The 26,696-nt window shown below is 39.5% G+C and overlaps 1 protein-coding gene across 1 annotated transcript in view; it reads left to right on the top strand.

Moving 5' to 3' along the window:
* The window catches only part of Col1a2 (collagen type I alpha 2 chain), a 35,577-nt gene extending 8,881 nt beyond the window's left edge, over positions 1-26,696 (top strand). The window contains exons 7-52 of the mRNA XM_004862693.4: positions 823-867; positions 964-1,017; positions 1,109-1,162; positions 1,479-1,532; positions 1,951-2,004; positions 2,505-2,558; positions 4,173-4,217; positions 4,512-4,565; positions 4,662-4,706; positions 5,081-5,134; positions 5,631-5,729; positions 5,860-5,904; positions 6,019-6,117; positions 6,544-6,597; positions 6,717-6,824; positions 7,157-7,210; positions 7,314-7,412; positions 8,329-8,382; positions 8,838-8,936; positions 9,365-9,418; positions 9,915-9,968; positions 10,116-10,169; positions 10,421-10,474; positions 11,449-11,493; positions 12,888-12,986; positions 14,141-14,248; positions 14,907-14,960; positions 15,920-15,973; positions 16,682-16,735; positions 16,839-16,892; positions 16,988-17,095; positions 17,474-17,527; positions 17,991-18,044; positions 19,002-19,163; positions 19,866-19,973; positions 20,647-20,754; positions 21,140-21,193; positions 21,278-21,385; positions 21,527-21,580; positions 22,212-22,319; positions 22,800-22,853; positions 22,959-23,066; positions 23,697-23,955; positions 24,355-24,539; positions 25,211-25,453; positions 26,237-26,696. Of these exons, the coding sequence (XP_004862750.1) occupies positions 823-867; positions 964-1,017; positions 1,109-1,162; positions 1,479-1,532; positions 1,951-2,004; positions 2,505-2,558; positions 4,173-4,217; positions 4,512-4,565; positions 4,662-4,706; positions 5,081-5,134; positions 5,631-5,729; positions 5,860-5,904; positions 6,019-6,117; positions 6,544-6,597; positions 6,717-6,824; positions 7,157-7,210; positions 7,314-7,412; positions 8,329-8,382; positions 8,838-8,936; positions 9,365-9,418; positions 9,915-9,968; positions 10,116-10,169; positions 10,421-10,474; positions 11,449-11,493; positions 12,888-12,986; positions 14,141-14,248; positions 14,907-14,960; positions 15,920-15,973; positions 16,682-16,735; positions 16,839-16,892; positions 16,988-17,095; positions 17,474-17,527; positions 17,991-18,044; positions 19,002-19,163; positions 19,866-19,973; positions 20,647-20,754; positions 21,140-21,193; positions 21,278-21,385; positions 21,527-21,580; positions 22,212-22,319; positions 22,800-22,853; positions 22,959-23,066; positions 23,697-23,955; positions 24,355-24,539; positions 25,211-25,453; positions 26,237-26,383 (3,822 nt within the window). The 3' untranslated portion in view covers positions 26,384-26,696. The remainder of the gene's footprint in view (positions 1-822; positions 868-963; positions 1,018-1,108; positions 1,163-1,478; positions 1,533-1,950; positions 2,005-2,504; positions 2,559-4,172; positions 4,218-4,511; positions 4,566-4,661; positions 4,707-5,080; positions 5,135-5,630; positions 5,730-5,859; positions 5,905-6,018; positions 6,118-6,543; positions 6,598-6,716; positions 6,825-7,156; positions 7,211-7,313; positions 7,413-8,328; positions 8,383-8,837; positions 8,937-9,364; positions 9,419-9,914; positions 9,969-10,115; positions 10,170-10,420; positions 10,475-11,448; positions 11,494-12,887; positions 12,987-14,140; positions 14,249-14,906; positions 14,961-15,919; positions 15,974-16,681; positions 16,736-16,838; positions 16,893-16,987; positions 17,096-17,473; positions 17,528-17,990; positions 18,045-19,001; positions 19,164-19,865; positions 19,974-20,646; positions 20,755-21,139; positions 21,194-21,277; positions 21,386-21,526; positions 21,581-22,211; positions 22,320-22,799; positions 22,854-22,958; positions 23,067-23,696; positions 23,956-24,354; positions 24,540-25,210; positions 25,454-26,236) is intronic.

Raw genomic sequence — 26,696 nt, 5'->3', positions numbered from 1 at the left:
GACTAGCTTACACAGGTATCATTACTGCAAACAGAAGAATGTGTATTTAGCTTGCAAACTAGTAATATTCTGTTTCTTAGTTTTGTGTTCCAAAATAAAGAACAAAGGGGAAAATAATTTGCTGTCATTCGGGCCATATTTTAAATAATATCATGTGTGGACTCTTCAATAGGCTGTTTCAGTAATATTTTATTTTTCCTTCACCCCTCATTAGATCCACTTTTGTTTGACGTTTTCAGCAGTCATCAATAGCCCTTAAAGGAGCTACTAGGTTCTAGCAAGCCTCCCTCTCCAATCATTAAGAAGGACTTTTGATTTTTTTCAATTTGTGACCCTTGTGGCAATAAGAATATCAGTTTCTTAGCTAAGTATGACATGGGGAGATGACATATGATCAAAGGAATCCAAATGGAGTGCTCTGTGAGCTGTGCTGAAGTCAATGGTATATTCTGAACTTCTGTGGCAACAGATCAATTTCATTGCATTAGAACAATCTCAATATGGCCAATTGTGCACAACTTTAAGGGAACTATGGCAACCCATCCAGTTCTCATTGAGTTCAGCTGATTTGGGCTGAAAAAGGAAAAACAAAGGGAGAGAAATAGTGGGGGAAACTTGGAGTATTATGTGCTTCCTTGAGGGGAACAAAAACTGTGAAATAAAAGCAGCACAGATCTGTCCATCACAAAATGTCTATGGCATGGTAGTGTCTTATCTAACTTCAACTTACCTAAACTAATTCATCTGACCCAAACCAACTTGTTTTACCCTAACCAAATCCATGACAATTATCAGTGCTACTCTCATCTGTCCTCTTTACAGGGTTTAATGGGACCCAGAGGCCCACCTGGTGCAGTTGGTGCTCCTGTAAGTATGAAAGACTTGTAATTTCTCTTATGTAAAAGGAGAGAGAATTAAAAATTAAGGCTTGGAATGAGACTTTTCTTCCCCCTTCTCTCTTAGGGACCTCAAGGTTTCCAAGGACCTGCTGGTGAGCCTGGTGAACCTGGTCAAACTGTGAGTACAATTTTCTCCCTTTGTGATCAGTATTTTTTCAAGAAGTTTCTGAAATAGCCTTAGCCAAATGACTGGTCTCCCTTTTTCTCAGGGTCCTGCAGGTGCCCGCGGTCCTGCTGGCGCTCCTGGAAAGGCTGGTGAAGATGTAAGTGTTTACTCTTAAGCTCTTCCAAAACACCATTTCCATGTTCCTGCCTTGACAAGAATTCCTAGATCCAAATTAAGTGTTCTGCCAAAGCTGAGTATGCCTGACATAACTCTCCCCATATGGGAAATATTATTTTAATGAAATATTAATTAATTTGCTTGTATTTAGGGAAATATGATTATTAATTAAATATGTGTTTGGATCCATCTTTTTATGTGATACCTTTCTCTTCAATTGTAAAAACAAAATGCCCTCACTTTTGTCTGACGATTTCCCAAGTCAAGTCTGACCCTACGATGTTTTCATGTTTTAGGGTCACCCTGGAAAACCTGGACGACCTGGTGAGAGAGGAGTTGTTGGACCACAGGTGAGACTTTTTATAATATTATGCATTCCAAACCTTAAAGACTTTTCAGATATAAGATAATTGCTAAATCAAGCACCCACCTAAATGGCGCATGGATGTCACTCACACTTGTAACCTTTATTGAAGGCATCTGACAAAGGAACCTAGGAAAGAATTCATGTATTTTTATTAATGCAAATAATGTGCATTAGTGACACCACATATACTATGAGCAACTAAATTGTGTGTTCTACAAATACCATAGTCTTGGATATTCACATTAGTGCAATTAATTTGTGGCTCTGAGCTTTAAAATATATTAGTCTTTGATTCCAAATTTGAACTTTGATGAGAAGAATTACTTTGGAAGAAAAAAAATAATCATTGTCCTTTTCTTTATGACAAAAAACATTCACCTTCTTCTGAATTTCTTTCTAAGGGTGCTCGTGGGTTCCCTGGAACTCCTGGACTTCCTGGCTTCAAGGGCCCTAGGGTGAGCATATTCTTTATCCAGATGAGAGAAAATGCTGATTATTTTTCTGGACATAACTCAACTGTACTTAAACCCTGGGTGACACATCCTGGCTTCCACATCCCTGAAGTTTGCCAAAGGGGAGGGAAAATTTAACAGTAAGCTAACTGAAAGTAGAGTGTGTTTTCCAGTCGGTTCATACCTACCAAGAAACAGGATTGCTACAGGGAAATTGTATAAAACATGTATTATGGCTGAGTATTGACACCATCTGAAAATCATAAAATCATGAACTACAGCAAGGATGTGAGAGAGCATCTAGTCTCTCCCTTCTTGAGGGCATGGCTAAGTGGCTTAGCCGGGGCCATGCAGAAGCTCACCTAGAGCTGGACCCTTAGTTTCCATTCTGCAGAAGTGGCCACAGGTTTCACCCAAGAGATAGTAATTGCCAAGGTAGAAGATCTGGATCTGCCCAAGCATTGTAATGCTACAGCATTTTAATAATAAGGATTGTTTTCCAGGGACACAATGGTATGGATGGATTGAAAGGACAAGCTGGTGCTCCAGGTGTGAAGGTAAATACTACTAGAAGCATTGTTTTCAATAATTGATTAAATTTTCCCTTCACCACCAAAAAGCGTATTTTTATTGAATACTATGCACATTCTAAAAAGTATCCTGTTTTCTCTTCTATACTTCAAATCTCTCAATGGAGGAAACTATGAGATCCTACGACAAAAAGCTAATTATCAATATGTATTTCATTTAATGTCTGTTAAACAGTTGAGACACAAATAATGTCAATAATTTCCTACTTCAATTCCTCTCCTCTTATAATTTCAGTCAATCTCTGTAGCCAAAATAAAAGTAAATAAACATGTAATCAGGTATTAGGACACTTTGTTATTTTAAACTGTAAATTCTCCTTTGCCATGCACTAATTAGATGGGTACATTCATGTCACAACACACTTTTCAACCTCTTTTCTGTGATTTATCTGTGCACACTCAAAAAATTTTTAATTCGGTAATTAAAGTCTCAGAAGTGTGTTATCTCTTGGCTAGGCTCTTCTCTGACAGCATTTTCAACTATAAAATGTTCTCTTTCCTATTAAGGAGATAATGTGATAGTAAAGTGAATACCAATGTAATTACAAATTAATGAGTAACAAATACTAGCGGGACCAGAAATGAACATGAATATGGAAAATCTGTTCCTACTCTCCAGCTGCCACACAAATGGATAAGGTCACACTCATTCTCCCAGGAGCCCAGTATAACAGCTCAGACTACTAATCACACTATCATAAAATGTAAGAGCTGAAAGGAGCTTTGTGGGCTCCCTCATTTTGCAGATGAGGGAAACTGAGGCTTAGCAAGAGCTAGTGACTTGCCCAAAGTGACACATTTAGTGGTTGGAAGAGCATAGGCTAGAAATCCTGATGCTCATTCCATGCTTTTCCCCAACAACATACTTCACCTAGAACCTTAAAAATAAATGATGCTTATGTGGCCTCAGATACATTGTTTTTTTCTCTACCTAAGTCAGATTATTTTGAAGGAAAGTTTAAAAATATGAGTTGGAAATAAATACGACAACTCTAAAAATTATGAAGCTCCAACCTTTCATGCATATTTTATTAAATTGATAACATTGAGTGCTCACAATAACTTTAAAGGGGGTAAATATGGTTATATTGATAGTGTATTTATCATTTGCCATCTCTTTTCATAATATCATCCCTTAATATATAAGCCTAGTCTAATGATATTCATAATATAAAGTGGAAATTTGAGAGAGGGTACAGTCAAATAACCACAACTTCTTAGTACCTTGATATTTGATATATTTAAATGTACACACATTTTAGCAATTTTTAAAATGTAGCTACCTGGAATAATTAGGAAACAATCTGTATGTATAAGAGATGTTATAAAATATATACATAGTTCAAACTGAGAGCCGAGGATTTAGCTCAGTTGTTCTGCCTTCTGCTTCGCAAGCGCAAGGTCTCAAGTTCGATCCCCAGTACCAAAAAAAAAAAAATAGTTCAAGTTGAAATAGTAGGGTTAAAAAAAAATTCAAAAAATTAATCAATGAATTGCTTTTTTAAAAAAACATTCACTCAGAAGAAAATAATTGATAGGTCTATGCAATGAACAAGAACTCCATCTTTCTCTCCCATATAGGGTGAACCTGGTGCCCCTGGTGAAAACGGAACTCCAGGTCAAGCAGTAAGTATTGAGTGCTTTAAGGCAAATCTAAATGTGTACACTCTTTGCAAGCTGGAACTTCTTTAATGTTTTTGCAAATTAGCACTATTTTCCTCAGCATTGTACTCTTTGATATTGTTCTAATAGCCTTTTGCATATTTAATTGAAATCCACTACCTTTGGGTTGGTATTAAAACAACCCTATTTACTTTTAGTAGACTCTTCCACATATTGGAAATTGGACAAACAAAATGATGCTTGTGACAATTTATAAATTAGCTTTCTAGATTTTAATGAAAATATTCCTGCTTCCAGGGAGCTCGTGGACTTCCTGGTGAGAGAGGACGTGTTGGTGGACCTGGCCCAACTGTGAGTGTCTCAGTTTTGTTCCTTTTTATCCTTTTAAAATATCTTCTGCTGACTGCCAACAAACTTGCCCTTGACTCTTCCCTTTTTTCTGCATAGGGCGCTCGTGGCAGTGACGGCAGTGTCGGTCCTGTGGGTCCTGCTGTAAGTTCTGATACTGGGAAATTTGAGAGGATTCAGAGTATGGGTGGGAGCCAAGTTCTTCACTAATTTCCTATAAAACAACATCGATTCAGACATAACTAAATTTTCTATGAGGTCTTTTGAAGTTTATAAGTATTGTAGGCTACTTATAATTATTTGGGACCATTGACTGAAGTATGAAGTAAAGTCAACCCTGCCTTAGATACCTTGAATGTCTTCCTTTGATAAGACATTAATGTCAACATACTACCTGGCAGTGTTTCCTTTGGCAATATGAAGTAAGATGGAGACATTCTGAGCTACTTTAATCTTCTGTTGTTGTTTTCTTAATCCACATAGAGGAAATTTCTTACTGCTTTCTGTTTCTATTTCAGGGTCCCATTGGAGCTGCTGGCCCTCCAGGCTTCCCAGGAGCTCCTGGTCCCAAGGTAAAACATTGGTGACTATTGTCACTACCTTGATACACTTTGTAAGGTCATGTGAAAGATTAAAACTATATTTGCAGAAAGAGAGATAATTACAGAAAAGTTTCTTTAATTAGTTCTTACCGGTAAAGAATAACCAATTTTCTCACTCCACATTTAAAATAGATCATATCTCTGTACTTGTACACTAGTAGCATACATACAGATGGCAACACAGAAGTTGATTCCGTGAAGCCCTATGGGATCAGCTCCCAAAAGAGTCACCCCTGACTGACAACTAGTGTCAGCCACAGAAAGACAGAGGTAGAGAGAAGGTACCAATAATAATCAAACTGGTGGAACAAAGCTAGGAAACTCAGAAATGAATCCCAACTCTTTTAACAAGCCAGGTAAGAAAAATGATTGCCATTCTGAAGAAATTTTTTAAATGGTGTTCTAACAAAAGACATACACTTCCATTATTGGCTGTCTAATTCCTCTGGGTCATTTCCCCTTTTAGGGTGAAATTGGTCCTGTGGGTAACACTGGTCCTTCTGGCCCTGCGGGTCCCCGTGGTGAAGTTGGTCTTCCAGGTCTTTCTGGCCCTGTTGGACCTCCTGTAAGTAGTTTCGGTCACTGACCTTATAGAACAGAACACTGGGAAGAGGGCTGAAAAGAACAAGCTGGGGTCAAAAAAGACCAGAAATATTCCAGTTAATGGATAACTTTCCATTTCCTTTTCCTCTCAGGGCAACCCTGGAGCGAATGGCCTTCCTGGTTCTAAGGGTGCAGCTGTGAGTATATATATGGGTAGCTAACATGTGCTGCTATGGGTTTAAGGCATTTAATGAGTGCTGCCTCTGCAGCCCATAACCTTGTGATGGACCATGCTCTGTTTTCCTTCACAGGGCCTTCCTGGTGTGGCTGGGGCTCCTGGCCTCCCTGGTCCCCGTGGTATTCCTGGCCCTCCTGGAGCTGCCGGTGCTACTGGTGCCAGAGGACTTGTTGTAAGTAGCCTTAACAGTGGCTTTGAGCACCCCAAAAATGCTAGCTTTACCATCATTTCATCACTGTTTAGTCTTATCACAGTTTTGTTCTTCCTATTTTTCTTTCCTTAGCTTTTTAGTGTGCGTTTCCCATGTAATTGTATATATATGGGGGTTGATTCCCTTGTCCTCACGTGCACAGAGACACACTCCTCCTGCTATCTCAGGAGCTTGTGCAAAGGTAAATGAGGCAAAGCTCTACCATCTCAGTCCTGCCCTTACACAGACATCATTCCTCAGTAGGCCATTTAAGTATGAAGAGGGGCACATTTCTTGGAGAACCTGAGCTTCTCTCTAACTTAACCCATGAAAGTTCCAAGAGATTTGTCCACCAGAGGGTTCTGCCAAATATTTGTCATTTGACCTTTGTTTTGTCTTGGGTCTTAGGGTGATCCTGGTCCAGCTGGTTCCAAAGGAGAAACTGGTAACAAGGGTGAGCCTGTAAGTAGCTCTATAATCACAATTTTGTGCAGTTATTTTTCTTGCAATCCAGTTTCTGGAGCTGGGTAGGATATAATAATTGTTTTCTACTTTCCTTTCTTGTTCTTTTTGTTACACAGGGCTCTGCTGGACCCCAAGGTCCTCCTGGTCCCAGTGGTGAAGAAGGAAAGAGAGGCTCTAATGGTGAAGCTGGATCTGCTGGCCCCCCTGGACCTTCTGGACTGAGAGTAGGTTCTAAATGCTCCAGACGCCCAGACACACCAGAGGCAGTGATGACACTGGCTCACTGGGGATTGGTCAAAATCACTGCTTGCATTTTCTAGATGAAAGAAGCATCTGCTTTCCATCTGGTTTTCCTAAATCGGTGACTCAGTTTGGTAGGTCACAAAATTGGTCTGGAAATAGTGTTGACCTACTTTGGCAGAATGCTCATCCACACATTCCCTTGGAGTTCGAGTGAAGCATTTTGACTCTATATATGCCATGTTTTAATAAACTCTGCCTTACCACATTCAAAAGTTTTCTCTGATTCTCTTCTATTTTATGTTCTTTCTTGCAGGGTTCTCCCGGTTCTCGTGGTCTTCCTGGAGCTGATGGCAGAGCTGGTGTCATGGTAGGCTGTCCATCACCCATGCCCTAGGAAGCAACTTGATACTTTCTCTGGTGTGTGAGTCGTGGGCTATAGCTCCTCCTCCTCCACTCTTTCCTTCTAACAGGGCCCTCCTGGTAGCCGTGGCGCAAGCGGCCCTGCTGGAGTCCGAGGCCCCAATGGAGATGCTGGTCGCCCTGGGGAGCCTGGTCTCATGGGACCTCGAGTAAGTTTCAGATGGATTCCAAACAAGTCACATCTGGCACTGTTTTCTTCTGTAATGGGTTGTTTAATGTTGAAGATAACAATAAAAACACAGGAAGTAAATTTATTAGTAGACTTGCTGACAGTTGCCTTTTTAATTTAACTTCATCAAGGCTCCGTAGATATTTTTCATGTATTTAGTTAGTTCATAAATTTCCTATTTATTGCTTGATACAATGGCTTGATCTATTCTTTGGAAAAATAGATTTATTTTAATATATCCAAATTAAGTTGATTCTCCTATCAGCATGAATCTTTTATCTTAATTTGTGAGTTTTGTATAAGGTGTTCATGAAATGTATCAGTGCTATACATTATTAGTTTATTAGATTCATAAGTGAAGTCATTTTTTCAGCAATCACAAAGGGCTATAATGTATTCAGCATCACACAAGCTATGGGGAAATGACCCTTAGATCTGTAGACACTCTAATCCATAGCAATAGAGTAATTTTTTGCTCCATTATCTCTTGTGGGTGAATATCAACTGTAATTGTACCATAAACAAGTAATAGAGACACCAAATAAGGCAATAAAAAAAAAACCACTTTGAAAATTGCTTACTAAAAGTATTAGTTTTTCTATTATGAGGTAGATAGCATAATACATTTTCCCCATGTAGCATATTACTTAAGTTTCTTATGATATCTGTAACTGGATCTATTGCACTAAAACTCACTAAAAGGAGAGCCACAAAAAAAATAGGGGAAAAATTTCAGAGCTCTTTTCACACCTCCTGATTTCACACCACCTAATGATTTTACCCTAGGCAAAAAACAAAAAGTAGAGGAAAAATGCTTTTGTGAGATTCCAGTTAATCTGAGGCTTGAATGTGTGAGTTGAAATGCCAGTATGAAAGCACCCTCATTTGTTTTACAGGGTCTTCCCGGCTCCCCTGGAAATGTTGGCCCAGCTGGTAAAGAAGGCCCTGTGGTGAGTATTGCTCATTTTCCATTATATGTTCAAGGACACTTACTGCACCCTTATCAAGTCTATTTTGTGGCTTATTTATACATGAATACATTGAAAATAAATATCAGCCACCTACATCATCTGGGAACACAAAGTAATAGGTTGTAATTATGGAATCCAAATGAACACAGGACTGAAAGCAGAGAGGGACAAAGAAAAAACATGATAGGAAAAATTGAAGCAGGCGACAAGGGTATCGGGAGAGAGAAGTTGCATACGTATGAGATTGAATTGGCTGTGTGTATACCAACATCCTATTTCGATATGGAAAATGGAATCATAATTTACTGACACTTTATACAAGAAGCACAGTGTATTCAGAAAGCCTTTCTGTTTCAGCCCATGGCAGCATCACAGGCTTGAGGTTTGGAGACCATGTTGATGCTGAGTAAACTTTGAATATACTTTGATTTCAGGGTCTCCCTGGTATCGATGGCAGGCCTGGCCCAATTGGCCCAGCTGGAGCAAGAGGAGAAGCTGGTAACATTGGATTCCCTGGACCCAAAGGCCCCACTGTAAGAATCGCCATGACTTCCTCCCTTTAGCACTTTTTTGCTACATTTCACCAAACCTAGCATTTCCTACTCATCAGTCCAGTATACCACAGTGGGGGAAGAAGGGCCTTTTCAACTTGGGAAAACTGTGGGCAACTTACCACATTAGTCTATGTGTTGCCAAAGCAAGCACAGGCAGCTTACTACATTAAAGATTTCCCCCAACATTTCTTTACATACTTGCTGAAAACCCATCTCCTGGGACACGAGTCTCAGCAGACAAATGGGCCTCTTATTGTGATCAGAGCTACATGATGATGGATTGTACGTTGGATGATAGAATTCCAGAACTGGGAATCAGCAAGAAATTTCAAATTTGTCATGACTAATTGGACATTAAACACATGAGACCATTTTCTGTCTTGTTTTGTTTTTAATTTTTATTATAGGGTGATCCTGGCAAAAATGGTGATAAAGGTCATCCTGGTCTTGCTGGTGCTCGGGTAGGTGCCACCTTCTATACAAACCTATTCACACAGAATTGACCCAATAAATACACATCCTTTGAGGCCATCTGATATTATTCTATCACTTTTTTTCTAAGATGGCATCCCCATGGGTCCTTTACCATTGTAAAATGTCTTCATTTTTTTAACCACACATATAAGGCAGTGAGCCATAACAAATGAGAATATATGTTTAGTCAAAGATACTCAGAGAAGCACTTGGTCTTTATTTCACTCATTTTGTGATGAAAGGGGTTTGAGTATGTAGTCATAGTCTCTGGCATTTATTTATTGCCTTTTATCTGCAGAGTTCCCTTGAACCATATCAAATGTTGGTAGGCAGCATTCCGGCCTTGGCAAAAACCCACAATGAGTCTAATTCATGCTAAAAGGATAAATATGCTCTGAGGAACTAACTTTAAAAGATGCTTTGAGACATCTTCAACTGCCCGAGTTGCAGGTAACCATCAGACTTTCTGTTCAACATTTCTAGGGTGCTCCTGGTCCTGATGGAAACAATGGTGCTCAGGGACCTCCTGGACCCCAGGTGAGTATTTCTCCACCTCCTGTGCTTTTCTGCACTAGAAAGCACGAGTCCCAAAAAACAACCATCTCCATATTCCAGTTCAAAAGTTAGATAGGCAGCAACAGTGGCAAACTTTGCTATTTATGCTGTCTCTCCTGTCCCTTTCAGGGTGTCCAAGGTGGCAAAGGTGAACAGGGTCCCGCTGGTCCTCCAGGTTTCCAGGTGAGTCAACAAAAACATATGAAATCCAGCCTTTGGCCAGATTGTCCACCCCCACCTCATTGTATCCTTCTCCCCTACCACATGAAACACAGCTTTGCAGCTGAAGCAGAGGGTACATTTTTTTTCAAAGCAATGCTTTAATAACTTTTAATAGCGCTCATGTTGATTTTGTGTCATTCCCCCTTAGCCAATTATTAGCAAATTCCCTATATGTTACTATAAGATTGAGATTTGTATTTTTCTTCATTTAGGGTCTGCCTGGCCCTTCAGGTCCAACTGGTGAAGTTGGAAAACCAGGAGAAAGGGTGAGTAAAATCAGTGATAATAAATCCACCCAAACTTATGAATTTCCTTCTGCTTAATGCCCTCCAACAGCACAATCACAATATGTAAAAGGAAATTTCCTATTTCATGTGTTAATGATAGTGTTCTCCTTATGTTGATACTGAGAGTGAATGAACAAAGTCACTTATTTTAGTTGAAATTACTTTGTTTTATGAATTGAGTGGAACATCACATTATAAAAGTAGAATCTATCAGTGAATATTTCATGTACTAGCCTTACTTTTTGTTTTGTTCTTGGTCATGTTAAAATACAAATTATTTCCTCCTCCATAGTGAAAACGCAAAAGCACTGATTTCCCATTAAACTAGACCCTGAAAAATTGCTTTTAATGTTTTTCTTGGCATTCAGACATGACACTGCTATCCACAATCAGAGCATGAGTTCTGAGTCATTTTCTCTGTAATTGTGATGAATGTGCCTCAATTTAGTTACATTCTATGGCCTCATCTCCTTTGTCAACAGCAGGGCACATTAAGGAGACAGCTGGTCAGTAATAAAAGAGATACACTTGGGTGTACAATTAACTAAGTAATGTACAGAATATGATAATTTCTATTAAGAAGGCAGTCTGCTATATAGCTAAAAATAGGCGATGTCTCATAATGTTCATTATTATTTATCATATTATCAAAGAAGATAGTCTGCTTTGTCACTTTTTTAAAAGCCATAAACCAAATGGGAAACTTACGTTTTATGATACCAAGTTCTAAGATAGATCTATCTTTGGTATCAGTTAAATTCTCTCTGTGTGTGTATTTTTCCCACAGACAACTGAAAGTTCTGTTACACTTCTCAGTTGGTATACTTAGGCTTCTTTGAGGGGGAGCACAGGCAGCTTTATGTCACTCTTTCAGAACCGCCCGAATATCATATTCTTAAATTTAGAGATTACATATACATTTCACACTTAATTTATTCTTGTGTTTTACCTAGGGTCTCCCTGGTGAATTTGGTCTCCCTGGTCCTGCTGGTCCAAGAGTAAGTGTTATTTAATTAACCTTCATAAAATCTTGGCAATGTGCTTTTTAAAAAAGGAGTGCTTTCTCCTAAAGCCACAAATGGCCTTCCTTGCACCAAGTTGCGGACACTTTTCTGTAGTCAAGTGTGATCTGCAGAGACCACAAAGATATCTAAGTTGATAATGGACTTTGTTTAATTGCTCATGTTTCCTACTCAATAAGCACATGATTATATGAAACATAAGTGAGCTACTATCGGTTATAGTTAACAATTTATATAAGCATAATAATTTATGACCGTGGCTCAATTTGAGCCAAGGAAAAAGGGTACCTTACTGTGATTAGTAATGCAATCTTAGTTTACTTTGATGTTTAAAGTCTAAAGCTGAACTCAAGAGTCTAATTTTATGGGGCTGGGGATTTAGCTCAGTGGTTTCACCGCCTGCTGCTCAAGCACAAGAACCCAAGTTCGATCCCTGGTACCAAAAAAAAAGGTCTAATTTTATAAAGACAAATAAAGAGAGGAGGGGAGGGGAAATTAGGAGAGGAAGGGGATGAAAAAAGAATTAAAATGTGTCATGTCCATGTACCAACTCCCCACAAGAAATGTAATCGTTATGTACTATAAACATATTCTAGTAAAAAGTAAAAGTTTTAAAAAGAAAAAAAAATTATTGAACAAATCACAGAAAAAGAAAATAAACATTTAGTTTGTGGATATTAGCATAACTGGAATGTTGGTTTGCCACTAAAGTATTCCGTTATGTTGCTCATTACCATATACGTTGGAAGCCCAAAGTTAGTGTCAAAAAACCACAACACCATAGAATCAAGTTATTTTAACGTCTTTTGATATAGCTGTAATGTGGACCTGTGTGATAAATATTCTTAAATGCAAGCTGGGAGATATTTAGATAGATGATAAACAAGTTACAGATACTCATATATACATATTATATATATGTTAAATATTATAACTGTTACATCATTATTGTATGAGTTTATGAAAGGAGACAGTTATAAAAATATAATCTTATTTGTACTTGACATTGCTATTTAACTAAAATGCTACCATCTTTCCCTTTAATTATTACAAATAACCTGCATGGTTTTTTTTAACCTTAAACCTATCCCAGAAAAGACCACAAATAAATAATTAATAAACAAGAAAATGAATGCTAAAGGTTGAATGTCATAGTCTATAAGCAACAAATTTTGGAACTGTAGTCCCAGAACATTAGAACAAAATTCGACTTTAGAGTTTATCTCATGCCATCCCTTCACTTTGTGGTGGAGAAATTAGGAACAAACAAAAAAATTTAATTTCCTGAAAAGTTGCCAAACCAGGACTAAAAATCTAGATGTATGGTGTGTAAAATCAGAAAATGACTTCATCTAACTGCTGTTTTTCAGGGGGAACGTGGTCCTCCAGGGGAAAGTGGTGCTGTGGGTCCCTCTGGTCCAATTGGGAGCCGAGGTCCTTCTGGACCCCCAGGACCTGATGGAAACAAGGTAAGACTGTTTTATAGATGGCAGCAAATCCTAGAATAAACAGATCCTTTACAATAGAATAACTTTTTCAGATTTTCATTTATTTTCAGTTCTGTGACAATTTCCATCTCAGTAAACAGCAATTTTATTCTAGTGGATCTGAATTATTCCAACAGAAAACTGGAAGTATAGGAATCTCAGTGTTCTACAAACCGTAATGAATTAGTATAGTTTTCAACATTTTCCATCACATCATTTATGCTTTTTTGGAATTGAGGACCATCCTATACATTCAGACATTATTTTTGTTTCGAGAAAAAACTTTTACCCTCTTAACATCCCCCCACCCATAGGGTAAAATTTCTTAAAATAAATTTTAATAATAGAATAATTTATAATAATGAAAATTAACTAAATACTACATTCACCCCAAAAAGATAAGTCTGAAAACTTTTGTTCTAAAATAAAATCTGTGGTTTAGATTTTAAAATAGATGAAATTATGCCTACCTGAAAAACAGACACTTTAACCACAATAAAAAGAAGATAACTTATATTATTTCTAACTCTTAACCTCAAGTTTAAAAAATGTAAAGAGAAATTGTAAAAAGCTATTTTATAAAGCTGCTATAAGGGAAAAATGAAAACCAGGTCAGAGGGAGAGAAGAAATAAGACTTTCAAAGGGATCTGTTCTTTCAGAAGCTCGTCAACAGCTTCTTATTCGCTCTCCTGAAGTATGGAGAACTGTAGAGTTTTGTATCAAACTGAAAGGTGTAGTCTCTGCTCTTAAGGAGACTGAAACACAAACAAATATTCCCCATTAATGAAGTCCCTTTCCACTAAGAGACTTATCTTTGAGAAAGATTTGTGGACAAACCTTTTTCACTCTCTGCTTCCCATTGTTCCATCCTCTGCTTTTCTGTGCCTGTCTCCCCTGAGAGGATTTGGGGCTGGTTTTAGAAGAATTGCAACCATCCACTTCCACTACCCTCTTTTTAAGTCAACATTAATATCTCCCAGGATGTTCTCCCTTTTTTCAGTGGCCCTCCTTTTTATCACTTAGCGGACACGAATACTATCTATTAAATGTTTAAATTGGAATCCTTCAAGGGTTCAAGTCTTCACTTTCTTTTTTTACCACTGCAATAATTGACTTCACATGTGTTTGATTCAAGGGTGAACCCGGTGTGGCTGGTGCTCCTGGTACCGCTGGTGCATCTGGTCCTGGTGGCCTCCCAGGAGAGAGAGGGGCTGTTGGCATACCTGGAGGCAAAGGAGAAAAGGTACACTCTGCTGTCAACTGTGGACCTTAATATATACATTGATGAACTCTAGAACAAGGGTGCCCAGTTTTTTACAGTTCTTGGCAGGTAGTCTGGTAGCATTTTGATAACTATCTATACACATTTCCCTCTGCCACCTAGCACCTACACACTTCTAAACTCACAAGTGTGGCAAAATTCCTTGCTACCATGGAATTTCATGCAAACAGATGGTGTTGAGTAATACATGAGGCTCATTTTAATGCCACTAACAATAATGCCTCATTCTGCCCTAATTAATGGGAAAAAGCTATATTGAACAGCTGTCAACCGTGCTGCCGCATTAGTTATGCCATAAGAGTGAGCAGGCGCTGCAGCCCATTGTGATGGTGCCTTACAATTCTGTCCACATGAATTGGTACCTGGCTTGATTATGCGTCAGAGGGGTGTGTGGAAATTCAAAAATAAATGTGCAACAATAATCTGGAAAGGGTCTTGAATTATTTTTTTCTGATTTTTTCCCTTCATTCAACATCTTATAAAATGGTAGAGAAATGAGAAATTACTAAAAACCTTAAATGACAAAAGGTACAGCATCTTCTCTGAAAACACTTTGGATTGATCTGGATTCAAAAATTTGGTCAGAAAATGAAAACTTGTTCTTGCTTTATACTTTCAGGGTGAAACTGGTCACAGAGGTGAACCCGGAAACACTGGCCGGGATGGTGCTCGTGTGAGTAGAATTTTGTTTTTATGTTTGTTTGCACTTCGACTTTTATTTATTTTTCATATTTCACTCCATTTGATTGAGAAAGTTTCCAAAATAGAGCTAGAAAAAAGGAACCAAGTTTAGTAAAATAGTTTTTCATTTTTTCCTGGCTATATCACTAATAATATCATCTTACATGTCCCAAAAGAAAAATTCAACAGGAATTTGAAAATCACACCTGAATTTTCTACCTTTGCTAATGTTAAGTATACCAACTACAAGTGGCGGGCCCAAAGCTCTAGGTTTAATAGAATGGTAAGCAAGTAAATTAAGTGATGATAGGGCTTTAAAAAGAAAATGATAATCCCCTTGTCTGTTAAAATGCCAGAACCTCTAACAAGGTCTCACAGTCGTGCACACAGATGCCCTAGGACTTTATCGAAGAACGGGCCCAAACATTAGCTTTGAATGCCCTCTGGATGCCAAAGATAACCCCATATGGAATAATCCCCCTGCCTGGGTGTCAGCATTGTGGCGCTTCTGAGCCACAGTCTGCCTCACTTTGTTCTCATGACCTCTCCCTGGGAGCTGATAACTCTTGCAGCACAGTGCTAACAATCTTCCCCTCCAATCACACCATTCTGACAGTTCCTAACAAGGCTACTCATTTTCTGCTCTCCAGGGAATTTTACAAAAGCAGAGAGTTCAGATCTCCCAAATTCATAACCCACCCTTGATGTACACATTTTCATAGCCTTTATTACAGAAATTCTCTCTTCCAAAAGTGGCTTCTAGTAGTCTTGATAATTAGAACTGAAAAAAAAAAACAGAACTGAAATGTATCAAAGGTTTTCTTGATGTCCAACCAGAGTTTGCAATAAAAATGTTCTATCACTGTAAAAGCACAGCAGTGAGGAATGACAAGTTTTGCTTTTAATGGTATGAAGGTTATTAATAAGACACATCTTTTTTCTGGGTATTAGGGTGCTCCTGGTGCTATAGGTGCCCCTGGTCCAGCCGGAGCCACAGGTGACCGGGTAAGCATGCGTCTTCGCTGAGTGGTGACTTTCTGAGCTGCAAGCAATATCTAAACATTCCTGCCCACCCTAGTCCCAGGAAACCCAGCAATTCATTTTTACAGCTTGTAATAAAGTCCACTTATTTAAAAACCAAGCTGTTCTGACAGAGTAGTGGAAAACTAATGCTGTGTGTTTAACATTCCTTTTCACTTCGTATAGATGTACCGGCAATCTGATCTGCTTTAATCTCTATCATTTGTTTTAAAGGCTTTCCCTGTTGCCCATTAACAATATCCTAATGTACTAAGCCTCCTCAAAGCCTTCAATTGTAAAAAAAAAAAATCCATGAAATACATAGTGTGCTTATTTCGTATGGAACAGCCCACTTAAAATAGACCTTATTTATTGTATTGCAAAGATCGAAGGAAATAGATCAGCCCTGTGTCCATCTCAAAATTAAAATGTCCTTTCCTAGTATTATGCGTACTGATTTATAGTGCTATGGCAAGTGTACAGCCAATAGCACTTCGACCCTTATAATGAATACAACATTAAGTAGAGTAAGAGTCCACTTCATTTTGCTCTGAGATGCACATTAGTTATCTCTCTCAAGGCAACTACAAACTCTGACCAGAGCCCACTGTCGACCACTCTACTCACTCCTTCCTGCTTCCTGGAGCATCTCTGTGAGGCACATTAGCAAACTCATCTTTGGTCCCATTACAGGGTGAAGCTGGTGCTGCTGGTCCTGCTGGCCCTGCTGGTCCTCGGGGTAGCCCTGTAAGTAGAAATCTGGGTCATCTGGACATGAAAACATCACAACTTTTAAACATTCATGAACCTAGGGTGGCTAAAATATTTTGAAATCCCTTCCCCCACCTAGGGTGAACGTGGTGAAGTTGGTCCTGCTGGCCCCAATGGATTTGCTGGTCCCGCTGTGAGTATCACATAATTGGGGTCAATCTTAAAACAACGCAAGTTGAGGGGTACAGTGAGTCAGAATACCAAGCTGTAACTGTTCATTTTCTACAGGGTGCTGCTGGTCAACCTGGTGCTAAAGGAGAGAGAGGCACTAAAGGTCCTAAGGGTGAAAATGGTGGTGTCGGTCCCACCGGCCCTGTTGGAGCTGCAGGTCCATCTGTAAGTTGATTTCACTGGTGGTCTACACAGCCTGTGTAGTCACCCATGAAATTTTAAAATTCAACATTCATCACCAAGTGCCCATTATATTCCAGGGAGTACACCAGATTGAAGATGATTTTAAAAAAAAAAAAAAAAAAAAAAGAAGAGTTAACACTTGCATACCACTTTACAGTTTATAAAAGTTGTATAAATATTGTCTTATTCTTCAAGAACCCATAAGTTATAATATTAAAATAAGAGCATTTCATATGACACAGACATCTATTTCTCATTTCTAAATTTTATTCTAATAGGGGAATGATCTTGAATAAAAGAGTATCATTTAGAAGAGTTCTGTGTTTTGTGATTTGACTCTATCTCTTCATTTGCATTTAGGGTCCAAATGGCCCTCCTGGTCCTGCTGGAAGTCGTGGTGATGGAGGTCCTCCTGTGAGTATTTATAGTCGATTCTGACCACTTTTCCCTCTTCAGAATCTATTAGAGACAACTCAAAAGTTTTGGCATCTTAGGTAAATTTGAACTATAATGAGACATTTGAGATTCTGATCAGTCATTCTGATATTGGGAATAAGATCTGTTACATGGATATTAATTCCCTCTGAAACTCAGTGCAGGCTATGTTACTGCCATCTCACTTGAAGTAGGAACCGAAGTTAACCCCAAGCAGTTTAACTGGGAAGTGGATAAAACATTTCTTTGGCACTCTTTATCTTTTTTGTTAATGCCTCCCTTCTCTGGCTGGCCAAGTCATAAAAAACCTATGTAAGGGTGCCTACTGCCTATTCTTCAGTCCACTCCTACTCACATGAGGATTTGCTAGAGAAGAAGTTACTATCTTTTCTAAATCTTTGGTGTTGGTTTGACTGTGGAATTTTCTGTGCTTGGTTCTTAGGGTATGACTGGTTTCCCTGGTGCTGCTGGACGGACAGGTCCCCCTGGACCAGCTGTAAGTTCATCCCTCAAAACATGGGTCTTCATTTAGACCTGGCCTCTGGTAGGAAACTAGTAAAAACTCTCTGTGAAAACACATCACTAATATTTGCTATTACTTTTCCACTCAGTTTTTCTCAACCATTAAGGCAAAACCATCACAAATTATATTTTATAATATCAGTTTAAGAGGCTTTTATTTATGCAAATGTCAGTCCCCATTGGGGGCATGATCTCTTTGTTAAAAATGTGAAAAAAAAACCAGAATAATTTTAGTCACGTATCAGATATTTCTATATCTAATTACCCTTTATGGCTAACATTCTGCCTCTGTTGTTAAAGTATAATTGTTCCTGAATTTAAAGGTGGTTTGGCCTCTAATTTAATTCTGATTCAGACTCTCCTGTCGGGACTCAAGAGAATTTAATTAATTACCAAGGATTAAGTCTTCCAGTTAAGGTTTCAGGGAAAAAATAGCAAAGATGTTGATTTCTTGGAATCCTTTTACAGGTTTGTAACAGAAAAATCTTCATTCCCCGTAGGCATTTAATTAAACCTAGTTGACAGCATATGTGATTCCTCAATTATGAACCAAATGCCAGCATTGGCTTTCTTCAAAAAGAAATGGGCAGAGTGCTCCAAAACCCAAAGTCTTATTCATTTAAAACTCACTCTTATAACTCCACATAGTTCTGATTTCAGTATGCCGGAGTGCTAGCAGTGTGGCATTGCCTCTCCTCACGGAGATGTCTGTAGACTCTGTCTGAATTGTTTGCTTTGTTACCTCCTCAGGAGAAGTAAGGCAGGAGTTTCTTCTATGACAATTTTGAAAAGGCCTAAATCTTTCAGAAAAATGGCCAGGATATTTCTTTGTTGTTTCACAGAATGCATCTTTATATAGAGAACCTCTGCTGCTTTCATCCAGGTCTATGATAATTAACAGAAGTAAATGACTTTGTACATCTGTTCACAGGGTATCACCGGCCCTCCTGGTCCCCCTGGTCCTGCTGGTAAAGAAGGGATCCGAGGTCCTCGTGGTGACCAAGGTCCAGCTGGCCGAGCGGGAGACACAGGTGCAGGTGGCCCCCCTGGCTTTGCTGGAGAGAAGGGTCCCTCTGGAGAGCCTGGTACTGCTGTAAGTGATTTCCAACTCCTTTTTCTTAATACCTTATATTGAGTTAAAAATAAAGCCCCTGCACAAATCCTCAGGTGGCATGTATTTGTTGATCAGCACTGTGGGCTCTCAAGTAGAGCTCAGTTGAGACAGAAAATCCAACACACATTAAGGTGCTGTAGGTTTAGCAGATGCTCAAAAAAGCACATAATAGGAATGACAGTAACTGAAGGAACTCACTGTTTATCACAGCAGCCCTTTAAGCTTTTAAGAGAACCCAAGGTCCCAGGATTAGAACAAAATCCCACTGCTGTGACTGTCTTACCATAAATTAATCAACCTCAGTAAGCTACTGATTCCTTTAAGCACGCATTGCCCAGTATGATTGCTGCTTTGAAAAGTGCCTTTATTAGACCTTCAAGCCCAAGGTCAAAATGTGCTTCCTTACAAAGAGTCTGTAAAAACTATCCCTCTCCCAAATGGCCTCATTAATCTTAACTATATATTTTCAAATGTTGTACCATTGGTCTCAGATTAAAAAAATACATGTAAACTCATTGTTTTCACTAGAGAAAAGCCATCCAAGGATCTGTCAGACTCACGGGAGGTGTCCCAAAATAGAAACCTTGTCCTATAGACAGCTCACTCTCACAATTCTCAATCTAACTGGCATCATCAGCTAGGATCTTGCCCATGATACTCAGCATTTTTTCTCTTGTTTAGGGACCCCCTGGTACCCCAGGTCCTCAGGGTATTCTTGGTGCTCCTGGTATTCTGGGACTCCCCGGCTCCAGAGGTGAACGTGGTCTGCCAGGTATTGCTGGTACTTTGGTGAGTGTTTGACATTCTTATTAACATAATAAAAGATTTTTAAGAGCTGACACTTCAATGTGAAGACTGATCACTGAATAACTCAAGATTTTTATTCATGGCATTTTCTTTATACAGATCACATGTCACTTATCTAAGAAGCTTGAATACCACTTACTTAGATGCACACTATAAAGACACAGCATAACATTATGCAGAATGATTTTTTGTTCTTTCTGCAAGCTTGAGAATGATATAAGCTCTAATTGCATTTACTCCTCTGCAGTATGAAAATCGGGCATCATTTATCCTGCAGGAAGAATGAAATACTGGAAGTTCTGAATCATTTCATTTAACCTTCTCTGTGATAGCAACTAGGATGCATCTCATCTCCATAAACTTTATCAACTTTATGAATTCACTTTATTTGGGATATATTGGATGCAGCTAGGCTCCCCATTAAAGAGAGCCACATTCCAACACAACACAACATTGGCATCCTAAGTCCATAGAAGGAAGGCGAGGATGACATGAATGACATTTCTTATCATTTCTTATCATTTGGCAGCATACTCGTTCAATTTACCTTCTCTCATCACACTAGAAACTCCTGGCAGGGTTATTTGGGGAGGGTGAGTTAGCATCCCATCCAGTGAGAGCCCTGTTGTTTTATCTCCTTGTTTTATCTCTGTAGGGTGAACCTGGTCCTCTGGGCCTTGCAGGCCCTCCTGGTGCTCGTGGTCCCCCTGGTAATGTGGGTAATCCTGGAGTCAGTGGTGCTCCCGGTGAAGCTGGTCGTGATGTGAGTCCAGCACTTGGTTGGTAAAATGAAACTAAGCAGGCTTCCACCATATGTAACTTCATGTGCTAAGTGGAGATCCTCTGGCTTCATGTTTCTGATCTAAACGGTCTATTTTTCTATAATATCTGCATGTGAGGCCCTCTCTGAGCATTGACAATAGGAAAAATTACTTGGGATGGGGAATAAATCTAACACAGTTTACATTTGGACCCAACTACTAAAAATACCTCCATAAATATCTTTCTTGGTAAATTCTTACTTCTACTTTTTAATAGTCTGAAAGGGGTTCAATCTCTCGCGCTGGAGGTGGTGATGGCAGGGTAGTCAATATACACACATTGGTGGCCACAGAACAAAAGCCTTCATGTGCATGATGTCTCCACAGGGCAATCCTGGCAACGACGGTCCCCCAGGTCGTGATGGTCAACCTGGACACAAGGTCAGTACACTTTTTCATCTCTCTCTCATATTAAAGTAGTAAAATACAGGCCAGACATGCTAAGCTTTGTTTTGCTTTTGGTAGGGAGAGCGCGGTTATCCTGGCAACATTGGCCCCACTGGTACTGCAGGTGCACCAGGTCCTCACGGCCCTGTGGGTCCTGCTGGCAAACATGGAAACCGTGGTGAACCTGTAAGTCTATAAATGCCAATCCCTTCCTGCTGTTACCTTCTCGGGCTTCACTTCTAACCTTACACATGGGAACAGAGGGGGCATCGGGAAGAAGATCCTGGACTCCACTGATGAGTTGTGTTTGTCTTTTCCAATTCACAGGGTCCTGCTGGGTCTGTTGGTCCTGTTGGTGCTGTTGGTCCAAGAGGTCCTAGCGTATGTACATGGTGAAGTTTTCTGTACAAATTAATATTTAAGGAGAATCAATCCAAACCATCATTTAAAAAGTAGATAGAGCCAGGTGTGGTGGCATACACTTGTACTCCCTCCCAGGAGGCTGAGGCAGGAGGATTGTCATGAATTCGAGGCCAGCCTGGGCTATATAATGAGTTCAAGGCCAGCCTGAACTGCATAGTGAGACCCTGTTTCAAAAACAAACAAAAAAACTAGATAATGTGTAGACTTGTCTTCATATGTAAAAAAACTTTAGTCCATGCCAAGAATTGATAGAATAACTTGGTCTGGTTTTTTTGTTTTGTTTTGTTTTGTTGGTACTGGAGATCGAACTCGGGACCTTGCGCTTGCAAGGCAGGCGGCAGAACCACTGAGCTAAATCCCCAGCTCAACTTGGTCTGTTTTAAAGCTTTTCTGCTTGTTTGTATTAAATAATCATGAGGATCTAGCCCTTCTACAAACAACTCAACTAAAAAGGATTACCAGAAATGTTGAGAACCCATCTAGACCTTTTTATACTGAAGATAAGCTTTCTAAATGGATTAAATACTTGTAGAAAGAAAGGATGCCGTATTTTTAAAAAGGTAAAAGTCTTCTCTGACTTTTCTTACAGGGCCCACAAGGCATCCGGGGTGACAAGGGAGAGGCTGGTGACAAAGGGGCCAGAGGTCTCCCTGGCATGAAGGGACACAATGGACTACAAGGTCTCCCTGGTCTCGCTGTAAGTGAAATGTGCCCATCCTACTTGCAGACCAACCTTAAAAGCCTTCAGCTCGGAAGGACCCTCTTCAGATTTCCCCTGCTGTTGTCTAAAACATCCTGCCTCATATCCATTTCCCATTCTCTGGCCAACTCCGTCTGTCTCCGGGATAACACTATTTCATCCCAACACAAAAAGCTGAGGGCTGAGGGACAGAGAAACATACATGTATTAAAATCTCCTGGCAACATTGTCCTTCAACCCCACTTGGAATAAATATAATTAGAGGAATGACTAATGTTGCGCTGCAGAAATAGCTTTTGAAAAAAATAATTGAATATAATAGATGTAATGGGAGAAAAGGGCCCCACTTCATTTTCAATTTTCTTAATCCAGAGTCCATTGAAACTAAAATTTTCCATTTAATTTGAATAACAGAAATCTATCATCTATTGACACGCGTTCTGAATGTGTGATTTTTTTCCTGGTCTCTGTTTCAAGGGTCAACATGGCGATCAAGGTTCTCCTGGCTCTGTGGGTCCTGCTGGTCCCAGGGTAGGTGAATCCAAGACATGGTTCATCTCTGTAATTGGGCTAGTGCAGCTGATGAAATCTGAAGGGTTTTTCTCACTCTCTAGTTTTGATGTCCTTCTTCCATAGGGCCCTGCTGGTCCTTCCGGTCCTGCAGGCAAAGATGGTCATTCTGGACAACCTGGTGCCGTCGGACCTGCTGGTGTGCGAGGCTCTCAGGGTAGCCAAGGACCTGCTGTGAGTATGACTTGGGGAAATAGTAAAGTACTTCAGTGACCAAAGGCACATTTTCTTCAGACTAACACAAGGCAATTTTGACAACACATTAAAGTAGACCCACTTTGATATATTAGGAGGTCTAAGCAGGGTGTGGTTACACACACCTGTAATCCCAGCAGTCTGGCAAACTAAAGCAGGAAAGGTAAAAGTTTGAGTCCAGCCTGGGCAATTTAGCAACTTGGTGAAAGCCTGTCTCAAAATAAAAAAAGGGCTGAGAACGTCAGTGCAAAAGCCCTGGATTCAATCCTTGGTACCTTAAAAAGAGAGAGGGCTAGGGATTTAGCTCAATGGTGCTGCTGCCTGCCTCTCAAGCACAAGGTCCTGAGTTCAATCCCCGGTACCCCCCCCCCAAAAAGAGAGAGAAGCAGGGGAGGAAGAGAGAGATCTGAAAATTGTGGTGTTCAGTGGGCTTTTTAAGCTCATTTCCACAAGTGTGCCTGGAAGAAAGTCATTTATTTACATGAACTTCATTCTTTTCTGCTTATTAAAACATGCTTGTGTATGAAATTCAAATGAAAATCTGTTGCTATTGATGTCTTTCTCCTGTAACCAAATTCAAGTCTCTGCTCTCCTCTTTGACCTTCTCAGGGTCCTCCTGGTCCCCCTGGTCCCCCTGGGCCTCCTGGTGCAAGTGGCGGTGGTTATGACTTTGGCTTTGATGGAGACTTCTACAGGGCTGACCAGCCCCGCTCACCACCTTCTCTCAGACCCAAGGATTATGAAGTTGATGCCACTCTGAAATCTCTCAACAACCAGATTGAGACCCTCCTCACTCCTGAAGGCTCTAGGAAGAACCCTGCTAGAACATGTCGTGACCTGAGGCTCAGCCACCCAGAGTGGAGCAGTGGTAGGTCCAGGCAGCCAGAGCTTCTCAGAGTCAGTTCCCACTGACTTTTAAAATCCAGATGTCCCCTGGGAGAAGTCACATTACATGGAATCACACCCAATTCATGAAGCATCACTTTCTTCTCCCAACCAGCACCCATCATCAAGCTTAACATACATTTTTTGCTCTTTTCATAGCAATAAATACCCTGATTTGATTTTGAATGGAGAAGAGCAGAGAAGAAACTGTCTAGTCTTAAAAATAGCCACTCTCTTCCCCTTAGGTGTGGAGTAGATGCTGTAAAAGTATAACCAAAAATGTAACTTAAGGGAATCAATCAATGTGTTTGACTAGTTACTATTTGAATGTATGTTATGCTCAGTGAGAAGTTGTATGATCTGGATCTTGTTTTCTGAAAAGGTTACTACTGGATTGACCCTAACCAAGGATGCACTATGGATGCTATCAAAGTCTACTGTGATTTCTCTACTGGCGAGACCTGTATCCAGGCCCAACCTGAAACCATCACACCCAAGAACTGGTACAGGAACTCTAAGACCAAGAAACACGTCTGGTTAGGAGAAACTATCAATGGTGGTACCCAGGTGAGGAATCCCACAATCATTCCTGTTTCTGCTGCATGTTATTTCCTTACAATTGTTTGATTTTTGGTTATCTATGTGTTAATCCTTTACCAAAATGGACTTATTAAAAAAAAAAGAACCTGCTCTTTTCTCAGGTTCCAACTCTGTCCTAGATTGCACATTAAAATATGGATTGATTGGACACAGCCACATAACTGAAAGTTTAAAAATTTGACTTAATTGATAATTATTGACAAAACAGTCTAACATCATGTAGTGTAAAAGTACACTGGCCTCTCTCTATAGCACCACACCACACATATGTGTTCACAAAAATTGAGCGGTTTTTCTGAATTTTTAATCAAACCTGTTCTCCAATTTTATTGAATATCTATTAGAATCCAGTACATCACAGAATTACAGAAAAGAAAGAGGCTTGGATCTCTATCTTGATGCTCTCTTATTCTAACAAACCTCATGAACACTTAACTGAAATAGGTGTTTTTAGATGGCCTTAAAGCACATGTCCTTCTAGGGGACTGGGGCTTCAAACACAAGTAAATTGAGCTTCCTTTCATAGTGCCTTTTCCTAAGGCTTGAATATGAGCCCATATTACAGTCTTACTGTTTTGATGTTTGGTATCTGAGTCCTTCTCCTCTTAACCAGAATTCCCATATTATTTACCCTGTAGTTTGAGTACAACGTAGAAGGAGTGACCTCCAAGGAAATGGCCACTCAATTTGCCTTCATGCGCCTGCTGGCCAACCATGCTTCCCAGAACATCACCTACCACTGCAGGAACAGCATTGCCTACCTGGATGAGGAAACCGGCAGCCTGAATAAGGCTGTCATTCTGCAAGGCTCCAATGATGTTGAACTTGTCCCTGAGGGCAACAGCAGGTTCACTTACACTGTTCTTATGGATGGCTGCTCTGTAAGTAACAGTGAAATAGAGGAATAAATTTTATTGGAGGAAGTGGCGTAAGGGGAGTTCTAGTTTAGACCATTAAATGAACAGATGAATGAGAGACCTAACTTATTGATCCTTTTGCATAAATGTATTTATTTAAATTCAGGTGCTAAATCCAGAGAGTTCTTATCAGATACTGCCTTCTGAAGTACTCTGAAATACTTAAATGACTATTATGTCCATGTGTTAGTTTTTTTCTCTTTAATATGAGTTTCTTCAACAGCAATGTGGGCCCAGAATTTAAAATTTCTTGAGGTTTAAAGAGTCTAAGCTATAATTTATAGTTGTAAGTATTTTATGTTACTTTTTAGTATGGCATATATTCAACTTTTTTATAGAATTTTCCTTATAAAGGAAAAATACATAACATATTATCTAAAATATGCTATAAATAGAATTTAACTTTCATTTGCAGCAGTATTGCATGCCTACCCAAGACTCTCTTCACACACACACACACACACACACACACACACACACACCACACAAATTCTAAAAATAATGTTGTAGAAATAAGCCACTTTGAATGTGTGCTGGATTGCATTTAACAGAGGATAAGCAGGAAGCCTTACCCTGAAAGTCTCTGATAGTTCATGTCCAAAGATAATTTGTTGATCTGGGACACATGTCTTCAGAATGATTTGGACAAGCCAAAGAGTGATTCTTATAAAATGTAAGTTTCAGCTGTTAACCAGGTGCAGAAATAGTGCTACTTTATGTATCTTATCCCTTCCTTTTTTAAAACAGAAAAAGACGAATGAATGGGGGAAGACAATCATTGAATACAAAACAAACAAGCCCTCTCGCCTGCCCTTCCTTGATATTGCACCTTTGGACATCGGTGATGCTGACCAAGAAATCCGTTTGGACGTTGGCCCAGTCTGTTTCAAATAAATGAACTCAAACCTAAATTAAAAATCAAAACAAAAAAGAAATCTGAACAAACTTTCTCTTTGCCATTTCTTCTTCTTCTTCTTCATCTTTTTTAACTGAAAGCTGAACCCTTCCACATCTTCTGCACAATCTACTTGCTTAAATTGTGAGCAAAAGAGAAGGATCAATCAGAGCACTGTGCAATACAATCCCCCCCTTCCCAAAAGATTTGGAAATTTTTTTCAACACTCTTACACTTCTTGTGGAAAATGTCAACCTTTGTAAGAAAACCAAAATAAAAATTGAAAAATAAAATAAAAACCATGAACATTCA

This window comes from Heterocephalus glaber, unplaced genomic scaffold (genome assembly GCF_053883595.1).
Source record: "Heterocephalus glaber isolate CG9 unplaced genomic scaffold, H.glaber_assembly_v1.0 deba00000546, whole genome shotgun sequence".
Taxonomy (NCBI): Eukaryota; Metazoa; Chordata; class Mammalia; order Rodentia; family Bathyergidae; genus Heterocephalus; species Heterocephalus glaber.
Note: the sequence above shows the minus strand (reverse complement) of the source record. Positions and strands in the feature narration are given on the sequence as shown.